At 65.3% G+C, this 13,742-nt stretch overlaps 1 protein-coding gene across 1 annotated transcript in view; it reads right to left on the bottom strand.

Annotated features, from left to right (window-relative positions):
• The window catches only part of fuz (fuzzy planar cell polarity protein), a 38,040-nt gene that overhangs the window by 11,532 nt on the left and 12,766 nt on the right, over nt 1-13,742 (bottom strand). Inside the window, exon 7 of the mRNA XM_068019949.1 lies at nt 11,948-12,043. Coding sequence (XP_067876050.1) covers nt 11,948-12,043 — 96 coding nt within the window. The remainder of the gene's footprint in view (nt 1-11,947; nt 12,044-13,742) is intronic.

The raw sequence follows: 13,742 nt of genomic DNA, 5'->3' as shown, positions 1-13,742 counted from the left end.
TCGGGGGAGCGAGGGGGGAGAGGGGAGGGCGGGGGAGCGAGGGGGGAGGGCGGGGAGCGAGGGGGGAGGGCGGGGGAGCGAGGGGGGAGGGCGGGGGAGCGAGAGGGGAGGGCGGGGGAGCGAGAGGGGAGGGCGGGGGAGAGGAGGAGGGGGGAGAGGAGAGGGAAGGGGGAGAGGAGAAAGGGAGATGAGAGGAGGGGGAGAGGAGAGGGTGGGGGACGGTGTGGAGTGGGGACGGGGAGGAGAGGGTGGGGGGGGAGGAGAGGGTGGGGGAGAGGAGTGGCTGGGGGAGAGGAAAGGGAGGGAGAGGAAAGGGAGGGGGCGGATGGAGAGGGAGGGGGCTGATGGGGAGGGGGCGGACGGTGAGGGAGGGAGAGGAGAGGGTGGAAGGGTGAGTGGGAGGAGGGGGGGGAGGGGGAGCGGACGGAGGGGGGAGGGGGAAGGGGCGGAGGGGGCAGTGGTGGGGGTGGAGGGATGGGAGGGGAGGGGAGGTGTGGAGAGGAGGGGAGGGGAGGGGGAGAGGAGGGGGACGGGTGGGGAGAGGAGGGGGGGGGGACGGAGGGGGAGGGGGGGAGGGGTGGGGAGGGGTAGAGGAGAGGGGAGGAGGGGGGAGGGATAGAGGAGAGGGGGGAGGGGAAGAGGAGGGGTAGAGGAGGAGGGGGGGAGGGTGAGAGGAGGAGGGGGGAGGGTGAGAGGAGGAGGGGGGGAGGGTGAGAGGAGGAGGGGGGGAGGGTGAGAGGAGGAGGGGGAGGGTGAGAGGAGGAGGGGGGGGAGGGTGAGAGGAGGAGGGGGGGAGGGTGAGAGGAGGAGGGGGGGAGGGTGAGAGGAGGAGGGGGGGAGGGTGAGAGGAGGAGGGGGGAGGGTGAGAGGAGGAGGGGGGGAGGGTGAGAGGAGGAGGGGGGGAGGGTGAGAGGAGGAGGGGGGGAGGGTGAGAGGAGGAGGGGGGGAGGGTGAGAGGAGGAGGGGGGAGGGTGAGAGGAGGAGGGGGGAGGGTGAGAAGAGGAGGAGGGGGGAAGGGTGAGAGGAGGAGGGGGGAAGGGTGAGAGGAGGAGGGGGGAAGGGTGAGAGGAGGAGGGGGGAAGGGTGAGAGGAGGAGGGGGGAAGGGTGAGAGGAGGAGGGGGGAAGGGTGAGAGGAGGAGGGGGGAAGGGTGAGAGGAGGAGGGGGGAAGGGTGAGAGGAGGAGGGGGGAAGGGTGAGAGGAGGAGGGGGGAAGGGTGAGAGGAGGAGGGGGGAAGGGTGAGAGGAGGAGGGGGGAAGGGTGAGAGGAGGAGGGGGGAAGGGTGAGAGGAGGAGGGGGGAAGGGTGAGAGGAGGAGGGGGGAAGGGTGAGAGGAGGAGGGGGGAAGGGTGAGAGGAGGAGGGGGGAAGGGTGAGAGGAGGAGGGGGGAAGGGTGAGAGGAGGAGGGGGGAAGGGTGAGAGGAGGAGGGGGGAAGGGTGAGAGGAGAGGGGAGGAGGGGGGGAGGGATAGAGGAGAGGGGGGAGGGATAGAGGAGAGGGGGGAGGGGAAGAGGAGGGGTAGAGGAGGAGGGGGGAGGGGTAGAGGAGGAGGGGGGGAGGGGTAGAGGAGGAGGGGGGGAGGGTGAGAGGAGGAGGGGGGGAGGGTGAGAGGAGGAGGGGGGGAGGGTGAGAGGAGGAGGGGGGGAGGGTGAGAGGAGGAGGGGGGAAGAGTGAGAGGAGGAGGGGGGAAGGGTGAGAGGAGGAGGGGGGGAGGGTGAGAGGAGGAGGGAGGAGGGTGAGAGGAGGAGGGGGGGAGGGTGAGAGGAGGAGGGGGGAGGGTGAGAGGAGGAGGGGGGGAGGGTGAGAGGAGGAGGGGTGAAGGGTGAGAGGAGGAGGGGGGGAGGGTGAGAGGAGGAGGGGGGGAGGGTGAGAGGAGGAGGGGGGGAGGGGGGGAGGGTGAGGAGGAGGGGGGGAGGGGGGGAGGGTGAGAGGAGGAGGGGGAGGGTGAGAGGAGGGTGGGGGAGGGTGAGGAGGGTGAGAGGAGGGGGGAGGGTGAGAGGTGGGGGGGAGGGTGAGGTGGGGAGGTGAGGGGGGGAAGGTGAGAGGAGGGGGGAGGGTGAGAGGAGGGGGGAGGGTGAGAGGAGGGGGAGGGTGGAGAGGAGGGGGGAGAGGAGGGGAGGCGGAGAGGAGGAGGGGGAGAGGAGGAGGGGGAGAGGAGGAGGGGGTGGAGGGAGGGGTGGAGAGAGGGGAGGAGGGAGGGGAGGAGGGAGGGGAGGAGGGAGGGAGGGGAGGGGTTTTTGGGAGGGGTGGGAGGGGAGGGATGGAGAGAGGGGATGGAGGGAGGGTAGAGGAGGGGACGGGTGGAGGAGGGGCGGGGAGGGAGGGAGGCAGGGGCGGGGCAGGTGGTGCGGGATGAGGCAGGGCTGGGAGGGGGGTGGTGGAGGAGCAGTGGAGGGTGGGGGAGAGAGGAGAGAGTGGGGGAGAGAGGAGGGGTGGCCGAGGGGAGGGGGGGGAGAAAGTGGGGAGGGGGGGGAGAAAGAGGGGAGGGGGGGGAGAAAGAGGGGAGGGGGGGAGAAAGAGGGGAGGGGGGGAGAAAGAGGGGAGGGGGGGAGAAAGAGGGGAGGGGGGGGAGAAAGAGGGGAGGGGGGGGAGAAAGAGGGGAGGGGGGGGAGAAAGAGGGGGGGGGAGAAAGAGGGGAGGGGGGGAGAAAGAGGGGAGGGGGGGGAGAAAGAGGGGAGGGGGGGGAGAAAGAGGGGAGGGGGGGAGAAAGAGGGGAGGGGGGGGAGAAAGAGGGGAGGGGGGGAGAAAGAGGGGAGGGGGGGAGAAAGAGGGGAGGGGGGGGAGAAAGAGGGGGGGAGAAAGAGGGGAGGGGGGGAGAAAGAGGGGAGGGGGAGGGAGAAAGAGGGGAGGGGGAGGGAGAAAGAGGGGAGGGGGAGGGAGAAAGAGGGGAGGGGGAGGGAGAAAGAGGGGAGGGGGAGGGAGAAAGAGGGGAGGGGGAGGGAGAAAGAGGGGAGGGGGGGAAAAAGAGGGGAGGGGGGGAGAAAGAGGGGAGGGGGGGAGAAAGAGGGGAGGGGGGGAGAAAGAGGGGAGGGGGGGGAGAAAGAGGGGAGGGGGGGAGAAAGGGAGGGGGGGGAGAAAGGGAGGGGGGGAGGGGGGGAGAAAGAAGGGAGGGGGGGAGAAAGAGGGGAGGGGGGGAGAAAGAGGGGAGGGGGGGAGAAAGAGGGGAGGGGGGGAGAAAGAGGGGAGGGGGGGGAGAAAGAGGGGAGGGGGGGAGAAAGAGGGGAGGGTGGGGGGGAGAAAGAGGGGAGGGTGGGGGGGAGAAAGAGGGGAGGGTGGGGGGAGAAAGAGGGGAGGACGGGGGGAGAAAGAGGGGAGGGACGGGGGGAGATAGAGGGGAGGGTGGGGGGGAGAAAGAGGGGAGGGTGGGGGGGAGAAAGAGGGGAGGGTGGGGGGGAGAAAGAGGGGAGGGTGGGGGGGAAAGAGGGGAGGGTGGGGGGAGAAAGAGGGGAGGGTGGGGGGGAGAAAGAGGGGAGGGTGGGGGGGAGGGTGGGGGAGCGAGGGGGGAGCGAGGGGAGGGCGGGGGGAGAGGAGAGGAGGGGGGAGAGGAGGGAGGAGAGGAGAGGGAAGGGGGAGAGGAGAAAGGGAGATGAGAGGAGGGGGAGAGGAGAGGGTGGGGGACGGTACGGAGTGGGGACGGGGTGGAGAGGAGAGGCTGGGGGAGGAAAGGGAGGGGGCGGGTGGAGAGGGAGGGGGCGGATGGAGAGGGAGAGGAGAGGGTGGAAGGGTGAGTGGGAGGAGGGGGAGGGAGGAGGGGGAGGGAGGAGGGGGAGGGAGGAGGGGGAGGGAGGAGGGGGAGGGAGGGGGAGCGGAGGGAGGTGCACAGGAGGGGGAGGGGCAGAGGGAGGGGCAGAGGGAGGGGCAGAGGAGGGGGAGGGGCGGGAGGGGCGGATGGGGGCAGTGGTGGGAGGGGTGGAGGGATGGGAGGGGAGGGGAGGGGAGGGGGAAGGGGTGGGGAGGGGAGAGGGAGAGGAGGGGGACGGGTGGGGAGAGGAGGGGAGGGGAGGGGGGGAGAGGAGGGGGAGGGGTAGAGGAGAGGGGGGAGGGGTAGAGGAGAGGGGGGAGGGGTAGAGGAGAGGGGGGAGGGGTAGAGGAGAGGGGGGAGGGGTAGAGGAGAGGGGGAGGGGTAGAGGAGAGGGGGGAGGGGTAGAGGAGAGGGGGGAGGGGTAGAGGAGAGGGGGGAGGGGTAGAGGAGAGGGGGGAGGGGTAGAGGAGAGGGGGGAGGGGTAGAGGAGAGGGGGGAGGGGTAGAGGAGAGGGGGGGAGGGGTAGAGGAGAGGGGGGGAGGGGTAGAGGAGAGGGGGGAGGGGTAGAGGAGAGGGGGGGAGGGGAAGAGGAGAGGGGGGGAGGGGAAGAGGAGGGGGGAGGGGAAGAGGAGGGGGGGAGGGGAAGAGGAGGGGTAGAGGGGGGAGGGGAAGAGGAGGGGTAGAGGGGGGAGGGGAAGAGGAGTGGTAGAGGAGAGGGGGGAGGAAGGGGTAGAGGAGAGGGGGGAGGAAGGGGTAGAGGAGAGGGGGGAGGAAGGGGTAGAGGAGAGGGGGGAGGAAGGGGTAGAGGAGAGGGGGGAGGAAGGGGTAGAGGAGAGGGGGTAGGAAGGGGTAGAGGAGAGGGGGAGGAAGGGGTAGAGGAGAGGGGGGAGGAAGGGGTAGAGGAGAGGGGGGAGGAAGGGGTAGAGGAGAGGGGGGAGGAAGGGTAGAGGAGAGGGGGGAGGAAGGGGTAGAGGAGAGGGGGGAGGAAGGGGTAGAGGAGAGGGGGGAGGAAGGGGTAGAGGAGAGGGGGGAGGAAGGGGTAGAGGAGAGGGGGGAGGAAGGGGTAGAGGAGAGGGGGGAGGAAGGGGTAGAGGAGAGGGGGAGGAAGGGTAGAGGAGAGGGGGGAGGAAGGGGTAGAGGAGAGGGGGGAGGAAGGGGTAGAGGAGAGGGGGGAGGAAGGGGGAGGGGGAGAGGAGGGGAGGGAGGAGGGGGGGAGGGTGAGAGGAGGGGGGGAGGGTGAGAGGAGGGGGGGGAGGGTGAGAGGAGGGGGGGAGGGTGAGAGGAGGGGGGGAGGGTGAGAGGAGGGGGGGGAGGGTGAGAGGAGGGGGGAGGGTGAGAGGAGGGGGGGGAGGGTGAGAGGAGGGGGGGAGGGTGAGAGGAGGGGGGGAGGGTGAGAGGAGGGGGGGGAGGGTGAGAGGAGGGGGGGGAGGGTGAGAGGAGGGGGGGAGGGTGAGGAGGGGGGGAGGGTGAGAGGAGGGGGGGAGGGTGAGGAGGGGGGGGAGGGTGAGAGGAGGGGGGGAGGGTGAGAGGGGGGGGGAGGGTGAGAGGAGGGGGGAGGGGAGGGTGAGAGGTGAGGGGGGGGGAGGGTGAGAGGGTGAGAGGAGGGGGGGGAGGGTGAGAGGAGGGGGGGAGGGTGAGAGGAGGGGGGGAGGGTGAGAGGAGGGGGGGGAGGGTGAGAGGAGGGGGGAGGGTGAGAGGGGGTGGGGTGAGGAGGGGGGGGAGGGGGTGGGGGGGGAGGGTGGAGAGGGTGGGGGGGGAGGGTGAGTGGAGGGGGGGGGAGGGTGAGAGGAGGGGGGGGGAGGGAGAGGAGGGGGGGGGAGGGTGAGAGGAGGGGGGGGAGGGTGAGAGGAGGGGGGGGGAGGGTGAGAGGTGGGGGGGGGAGGGTGAGAGGAGGGGGGGGGAGGGTGAGAGGAGGGGGGGGAGGGTGAGAGGAGGGGGGAGGGTGAGTGGAGGGGGGGGAGGGTGAGAGGAGGGGGGGGAGGGTGGTGGAGGGGGGGGTGGAGAGGGGGGGGAGGGTGAGAGGAGGGGGGGAGGGTGAGAGGAGGGGGGGAGGGTGAGAGGAGGGGGGGGAGGGTGAGAGGAGGGGGGGAGGGTGTGAGGGGGGGGAGGGGTGAGAGGAGGGGGGGGGAGGGTGAGAGGAGGGGGGGGAGGGTGAGAGGAGGGGGGGGAGGGTGGTGAGGAGGGGGGGGGAGGGTGAGAGGAGGGGGGGGAGGGTGAGAGGAGGGGGGGAGGGTGAGAGGAGGGGGGGGAGGGTGAGAGGAGGGGGGGGGAGGTGAGGGGGGGGGGTGGGTGAGAGGAGGGGGGGGAGGGTGAGAGGAGGGGGGGGAGGGTGAGGGGGGAGGGAGGAGGGGGAGAGGAGGAGGAGGAGGGGGAGAGGGTGAGGAGGAGAGGAGGAGGGGGTGAGGGGAGGGGGTGGAGAGGGGTGGAGGAGGGTCGGAGAGTGGTGGAGGGAGGGGTGGGGTGGAGGGAGGGGTGGAGGGAGGGGGGGTGGAGGGTTTTTGGGAGGGAAGGGGTGGAGGGATGGGAAGGGTAGGAGGGGAGGGGTAGGAGGGGAGGGGTAGGAGGGGAGGGGTAGGAGGGGAGGGGTAGGAGGGGGGGGTGAAGGGATGGGAGGGGAGGCGTGAGGGCAGGGGAGGGGTGGAGGGAGCGGAGGAGAGGGGTGGGGAGGGGAGGGGAGGGTGGAGGGGGGGGGGAGGGGTGGGGTGGGGAGGGTAGGGAGGGGAGGGGTGGAGGGAGGGGAGGGGTGGGGGTGGAGGGGGGGTGGGGTGGAGGGGGAGTGGAGTGGAGGGGTTTTGGGTGGGAGGGGTGGGGATGGGAGGGGAGGGTGGAGGGGAGGGGTGGAGGGATGGGAGGAGGTGGTGGGTGAGGGGTGGGTGAGGGGTGTGGGAGGGGAGGGGTGAGGGGTGTGGGAGGGGAGTGGTGGGTGTGGGAGGGGAGAGGTGGAGGGGTGGGAGGGGAGGAGTGGGGAGGGTGGTGGGAGGGGAGGGGTGGTGAGAGGGGAGGGGAGGGGTTGAGGGAGGGGAGGGGTGGAGGTTGGGAGGGGAGGGGTGGAAGTTGGTGGGAGGGGTGAGGTGGGGGAGGTGGGAGTGGGGAGGTGGAGGTTGGGAGGAGAGGTGGAGGGTTGGGGGGAGAGGTGGAGGGTTGGAGGGGAGGGGTGGAGGGTTGGGAGGGGAGGGGTGGAGGGTTGGGAGGGGAGGGGTGGGTGGGAGGGGTGGAGGGTTGGGAGGGGAGGGGTGGAGGGGGGAGGGAGGAGGGGGTGAAGGGAGGGTGGTGAGGAGGGTGGAGGGAAGGGAGGGGTGGAGGGAAGGAAGGGTGGAGGGAGGGAAGAGCAGGGGTGAAGGGGCGGGGAGGGAGGGAGGCAGGGCGGGGCAGGTGGTGCGGGATGAGGCAGGGCGGGGAGGGGGGTGGCGGGAGGGGTGGGGACAGGAGAGGGCGGGGGAGAGAGGAGGGGGCGGGGAGAGAGGAGGGGGCGGGGGAGAGAGGAGGGGGCGGGGGAGAGGAGAGGAGGGGGGAGAGGAGAGGAGGGGGGAGAGGAGAGGAGGGGGGAGAGGAGAGGAGGGGGGAGAGGAGAGGAGAGGGGAGAGGAGAGGAGAGGGGAGGGGAGAGGAGAGGGGAGGGGAGAGGAGAGGGGAGGGGAGGGGAGAGGAGAGGAGGGGGGAGAGGAGAGGAGGGGGGAGAGGAGAGGAGGGGGGAGAGGAGAGGAGTGGGAGAGGAGAGGAGTGGGAGAGGAGAGGAGGGGGAGAGGAGAGGAGGGGGGAGAGGAGAGGAGGGGGGAGAGGAGAGGAGGGGGGAGAGGAGAGGAGGGGGGAGAGGAGAGGAGGGGGGAGAGGAGAGGGGGGGAGAGGAGAGGAGGGGGGAGAGGAGAGGAGGGGGGAGAGGAGAGGAGGTGAGGAGGGAGGAGAGGAGAGGAGGGAGGAGAGGGAAGGGGGAGAGGAGAAAGGGAGATGAGAGGAGGGGGAGAGGAGAGGGTGGGGGACGGTGTGGAGTGAGTACGGTGTGGTTTGGGGATGGAGTGGAGACGGGGAGGAGAGGGTGGGGGAGAGGAGAGGGAGGGGGAGAGGAGAGGGAGGGGACGGGTGGAGAGGGAGGGGCCGGATGGAGAGGGAGGGGCGGATGGAGAGGGAGGGGCCGGATGGAGAGGGAGGGGCCGGATGGAGAGGGAGGGGGCGGATGGAGAGGGAGGGGGCGGATGGAGAGGGAGGGGGCGGATGGAGAGGGAGGGGGCGGATGGAGAGGGAGGGGGCGGATGAAGAAGAGGGAGAGGAGAGGGAGAGGAGAGGGTGGAAGGGTGAGTGGGAGGAGGGGGAGCGGACGGAGGGAGGAGGGGGAGCGGACTGAGGGGGGAGGGGGAGCGGACTGAGGGGGGAGGGGGAGCGGACTGAGGGGGGAGGGGGAGCGGACTGAGGGGGGAGGGGGAGCGGACTGAGGGGGGAGGGGGAGCGGAGGGAGGTGCACAGGAGGGGGGAGGGGCGGAGGAGGCAGTGGTGGGAGGGGCGGAGGGGAGGAGGGGAGGGGTGGAGGGCGTAGGGGAGGAGGGGAGGGGTGGAGGGCGGGGAGGGGAGGGAGGGGCAGGGAGGGGAGGGAGGGGCGGGGAGGGGTGTGGGGATGGGAGGGGAGGGGTGGAGGGGAGGGGAGGGGTGGGGAGGGGAGGGGGAAGGGATGGGAGGGGACGGGTGGGGAGGGGAGGGGGAAGGGGTGGGAGGGGAGAGGGAGTGGAGGAAGGAGCAGTGAAGTGGGGGGTGGAGAGGGTGGGGGAGAGAGGAGATGGTGGGTGAGAGAGGAGAGGGGGGGGTGGAAGAGAGGAGAGAGGGGGAGAGAGGAGAGGGTGGGGGGGGAGAGAGGAGAGGGTGGGGGGGGGAGAGAGGAGAGGGTGGGGGGGGGAGAGAGGAGAGGGTGGGGGGGAGAGAGGAGAGGGTGGGGGGAGAGAGGAGAGGGTGGGGGAGAGAGGAGAGGGTGGGGGGGAGAGAGGAGAGGGTGGGGGGGAGAGAGGAGAGGGTGGGGGGGAGAGAGGAGAGGGTGGGGGGGAGAGAGGAGAGGGTGGGGGGGAGAGAGGAGAGGGTGGGGGGAGAGAGGAGAAGGTGGGGGGAGAGAGGAGAGGGTGGGGGGAGGAGGAGAGGGCGGGGTGAGGAGGAGAGGGCGGGGTGAGGAGGAGAGGGCGGGGTGAGGAGGAGAGGGCGTGGGGGAGAGAGGAGAGGGCGTGGGGGAGAGGAGAGGGTGGGGACAGAGGAGAGGGGGGACAGAGGAGAGGGGGGACAGAGGTGAGGGGGGACAGAGGTGAGGGGGGACAGAGGTGAGGGGGGACAGAGGTGAGGGGGGGACAGAGGTGAGGGGGGACAGAGGTGAGGGGGGGACAGAGGTGAGGGGGGGACAGAGGTGAGGGGGGGACAGAGGTGAGGGGGGGACAGAGGTGAGGGGGGGACAGAGGTGAGGGGGGGACAGAGGAGAGGGGGGGACAGAGGAGAGGGGGGGACAGAGGAGAGGGGGGGACAGAGGAGAGGGGGGGACAGAGGAGAGGGGGGGACAGAGGAGAGGGGGGACAGAGGAGAGGGGGGACAGAGGAGAGGGGGGACAGAGGAGAGGGGGGACAGAGGAGAGGGGGGACAGAGGAGAGGGGGGGACAGAGGAGAGGGGGGGACAGAGGAGAGGGGGGGACAGAGGAGAGGGGGGGACAGAGGAGAGGGGGGGACAGAGGAGAGGGGGGGGACAGAGGAGAGGGGGGGGACAGAGGAGAGGGGGGGACAGAGGAGAGGGGGGGACAGAGGAGAGGGGGGGACAGAGGAGAGGGGGGGACAGAGGAGAGGGGGGGACAGAGGAGAGGGGGGGACAGAGGAGAGGGGGGACAGAGGAGAGGGGGGACAGAGGAGAAGGGGACAGAGGAGAAGGGGGACAGAGGAGAGGGGGGACAGAAGGGAAGGGGGAGAGAGGAGAAGGGGGGAAGAGGAGGGGTGGGGAAGAGGAGGGGTGGGGAAGAGGAGGGGTGGGGAGAGGAGAGGGTGGGGGAGAGGAGAGGGTGGGGGAGAGGAGAGGAGGGGGGAGAGGAGAGGAGGGGGGAGAGGAGAGGAGGGGGGAGAGGAGAGGAGGGGGAGAGGGGAGCGTGGGGGAGAGGGGAGCGTGGGGGAGAGGGGAGCGTGGGGGAGAGGGAGCGTGGGGGAGAGGGGAGCGTGGGGGAGAGGGGAGCGTGGGGGAGAGGGGAGCGTGGGGGAGAGGGGAGCGTGGGGAGAGGGAGCGTGGGGGAGAGGGAGCGTGGGGAAGAGGGGAGCGTGGGGGAGAGGGGAGCGTGGGGGAGAAGGGAGCGTGGGGAGAAGGGAGCGTGGGGGAGAGGGGAGCGTGGGGGAGAGGGGAGCGTGGGGGAGAGGGGAGCGTGGGGGAGAGGGGAGCGTGGGGGAGAGGGGAGCGTGGGGGAGAGGGGAGCGTGGGGGAGAGGGGAGCGTGGGGGAGAGGGGAGCGTGGGGGAGAGGGGAGCGTGGGGGAGCGAGGGGGGAGAGGGGAGGGCGGGGGAGAGGAGGGGGAGAGGAGGGGGAGGGGGAGAGGGGGAGGGGGGAGAGGGGGAGGGGGAGGGGGAGAGGAGGGGGAGGGGGAGAGGAGGGGGAGGGGGAGAGGGGGAGGGGGAGAGGGGGAGGGGGAGAGGGGGAGGGGGAGAGGAGGGGGAGGGGGAGAGGAGGGGGAGAGGGAGAGGAGGGGGAGAGGGAGAGGAGGGGGAGAGGAGGGGAGGGGGAGGGGCAGAGGAGGGGGAGGGGCAGGGGAGGGGAGGGGGAGGTGAGAAAGTCAAAGAGCGAGAGGAAAACATAAAAAAAAACTGGGCCAGTCTCACTCTCCTAATTGCTCCTGAATAGAATTTGCAGTGTCGTAGAAACAGAAAAATAAGGGGAGTAGGCCATTCAGTCCTTTGAGCCTGCACCAACATTTAATAGGATCATGGCTGATCATTCACGCTCAGTACCCGTTCCTGCTTTCTCCCCGTATCCCCTAATCCCTTTAGCCCTAAGAACTATATCTAACTCTTTCTTAAATATATTTTATGATTTGGCCTCAACTGCTTTCCGTGGTAGCGAATTCCACAGGTTCACCATTCTCTGGGTGAAGAAATCCCTCCTCATCTCAGTCCTAAATGGCTTACCCCTTGTCCTTAGACTGTGACCCTGGTCCTGGACTCCCGCCATCGGGAACATCCTTCCTGCATCTAGTCTGTCCAGTCCTGTTCGAATTTTGTAGGTTTCTATGAGATCCCCTCTCATTCTTCTAAACTCTAGCGAATCTCTTTATGCGTCAGTCCTGCCATCCCAGGAATCAGTCTGGTGAACCTTTGCTGCACTCCCTCCATAGCAAGATCATCCTTCCTTAGATAAGGAGACCAAAACTGCACGCAATACACCAGATGTGGTCTCACCAAGGCCTTGTATAATTGCAGCAAGACATCCTTGCTCCTGCACTCAAATCCTCTCGCCATGAAGGCCAACATACCATTTGCCTTCTTAACTGCCTGCTGCACCTGCGTGCTTACTTTCAGCGACTGGTGCACAAGGACACCCAGGTCTCGCTGCACCTCCCCCTTTCCCAATCTATCACCGTTCAGATAATAATCTGCCTTTCTGTTTTTGCCACCAAAGTGGATAACCTCACATTTATCCACATTATACTGCATCTGCCATGCATTTGCCCACTCACTCAACCTGTCCAAATCACACTGGAGCTTCTCTGCATCCTCCTCACAGCTCACACTCCCACCCAACTTTGTGTCGTCTGCAAACTTGGATATGTTACATTTAATTCCCTCATCTATATCATTAATATATATTGTGAATAGCTGGAGTCCTAGCACTGATCCCTGTAGTACCCCACTAGTCACTGCCTGCCACTCGGAAAAAGACCAGTCTGCCAACCAGTTCTCTATCCATGTCAGTAATACCATTTCCCTATTAATACTGATTTCATACAGTTTCTCCTTCTCACTAGACCCTATGTTCCCCAACATTTCTGGGAGGTAATTTGTGTCCTCCTTTGTGAAGACAAAACCAAAGTATGTATTTAATTGGTCTGCCATTTCTTTCTTCCCCATTATAAATTCCCCCTTTCTGACTGTAAGGGACCCACAGGCAGGAACGACTGTGCTCCGCTCCAAAACAGCCAAACCCTATCTTGTTCTACACTCAATGTAGGAGCTGATACATGAATAACAGGAACAAAGATCATGAGGAAGGTTAACTCACTTCAGTTTGAACTTGCTGCAAAGATGGGGTTGGTCCACACAGCAGGCACACTTCCACCCCAGGGACCAACTGAAAGCTCAACAGCCTGTGGGGTACCTGGAATAAGAGAGCATGGGGAGATACTTTATGATTCTGTCCCCCAAACCTTGAGAAACACAAACTCGGTAATATCAGCGACTATCAATGCCCTATGGAGAGAGATACCAACTAGCAACTGATATAAAAACTGAAAATGCTGGGTCAGTCAGGCAGCATCTCTGGAGAGGGAAACAGAGTTAAAGATTTCAGATCGATGACTTTTCCACAGCTGCTGCCTGACCTGAATGTTTCCAGCAGTTTCTGGTTTTTTTTTAATTTCAGACTTCCAGCATCCTTAGCATTTTGCTTTCTTTTTAGCAACTAATAACTGTTTTATTAAAACTAAATTTAAGGTTGACTTCAATATGGGAAGGCCTGTACGGAGCAAGACCCAGACGAGATGGTGTTGGGGCTCTACAATTAGACCCAGCACCTGAGCTAGGAGGGGGTGCAAAACAAGAAGGGCATAAACAGGAACTGGAGTAGGACATTCGGTCCCTCAAGCCTGCTTGACTATTCAGTTCAATCATGGATGATCTTCTACATCAACTCTTCCTTCCCGCCTTATCCCCATATTCCTCGATTCCCTTAGTGTCCAAAAATCTCAACAAATGACCATCCGCAGCTCTCTGGGGTAGAGATTTCCAAAGATTCACAACCCTCTGAGTGAAGAGATTTCTCCACATCTCAGTCCTAAATGGCCAACCCCTTATCCTGGTGATCCCATGTTCTCGACTCCCCAGCCAGGGGAAACAGCCTCTCAACATCTACCCTACCAAACCCCCTCAGAATTTTATACCTAAAGCTTGTCAAAGCTTAACTTTAAAAGTCTGTAGATCGCAAGAGGAAGGGAGAACAGAAACAGGTAAAGAGTTGCACACATTTGAGGTCCTAAGAAAGACTGGGTCAGTGCACAACAACATGCAATGAATCTTAATATCAACACAAGAGTGTGCAGGTATGAGGAAGAAGGTGTATGACACCATATTGTGAACGTGACAAGACAAAAAAGTACTGTTCATACTATATAGAGGAAATAGAAAGTCAGAAAGAATACAAGGGAGACAGACGTGGAAGGCCAAGATTGAAAGACGGTTTGCTTATGAGGCATTTCTTGTTTCTAGCCCCAGTTTGGAAGAATCTTGAATATATTCAACAACTGAGCATCCACAGCTCTCTGGGTAGAGAATTCAAAGATTCACAACCCTCTGAGTGACGAAATTTACCCTCATCTCAGTCCTAAATGGCTAACTCCTCATCCTGGGACTAGGCTGACCAGCCAGAAGAAACAGCCTTTCAACATCTACCCTGTCAAGGCGTCTAAGAATTTTATAAATTTCAACAAGATCACTGCTCATTCTTTTAAACTCCTGAAAATATAGTCCCATTCTACTCAAATCTGTTTGAGAAAGACATTTAGGCTTTAATACTGATGCCACCACAATTAAATAGCCGGCCAACACCCACTATCAAGGCTTGCATGTGAAGAATGCTCACTTAGGTGAAGTGCTGGTGGGGTGCCTGGTATGTACGGAACTGTACCCCAACAACAGCCAGCACCTTTCACACAGCAGGCCAGAAAAAGCAAAGCGAGAGAGGAAATGAACAACCCTGATCACGTCTGCAGTCTTGTATCAGTTTATAAACCTGGTAAATTGTCTTGCAAGATGTGCTCTTCCTTTAACAGAGCTGTGGTACATGGTGATATTTTGAAACA

Source organism: Heterodontus francisci, chromosome 41, assembly GCF_036365525.1.
Source record: "Heterodontus francisci isolate sHetFra1 chromosome 41, sHetFra1.hap1, whole genome shotgun sequence".
NCBI lineage: Eukaryota > Metazoa > Chordata > Chondrichthyes > Heterodontiformes > Heterodontidae > Heterodontus > Heterodontus francisci.
The sequence above is the reverse complement of the archived record's forward strand: the minus strand, read 5'-3'. Positions and strand labels throughout refer to the sequence as shown.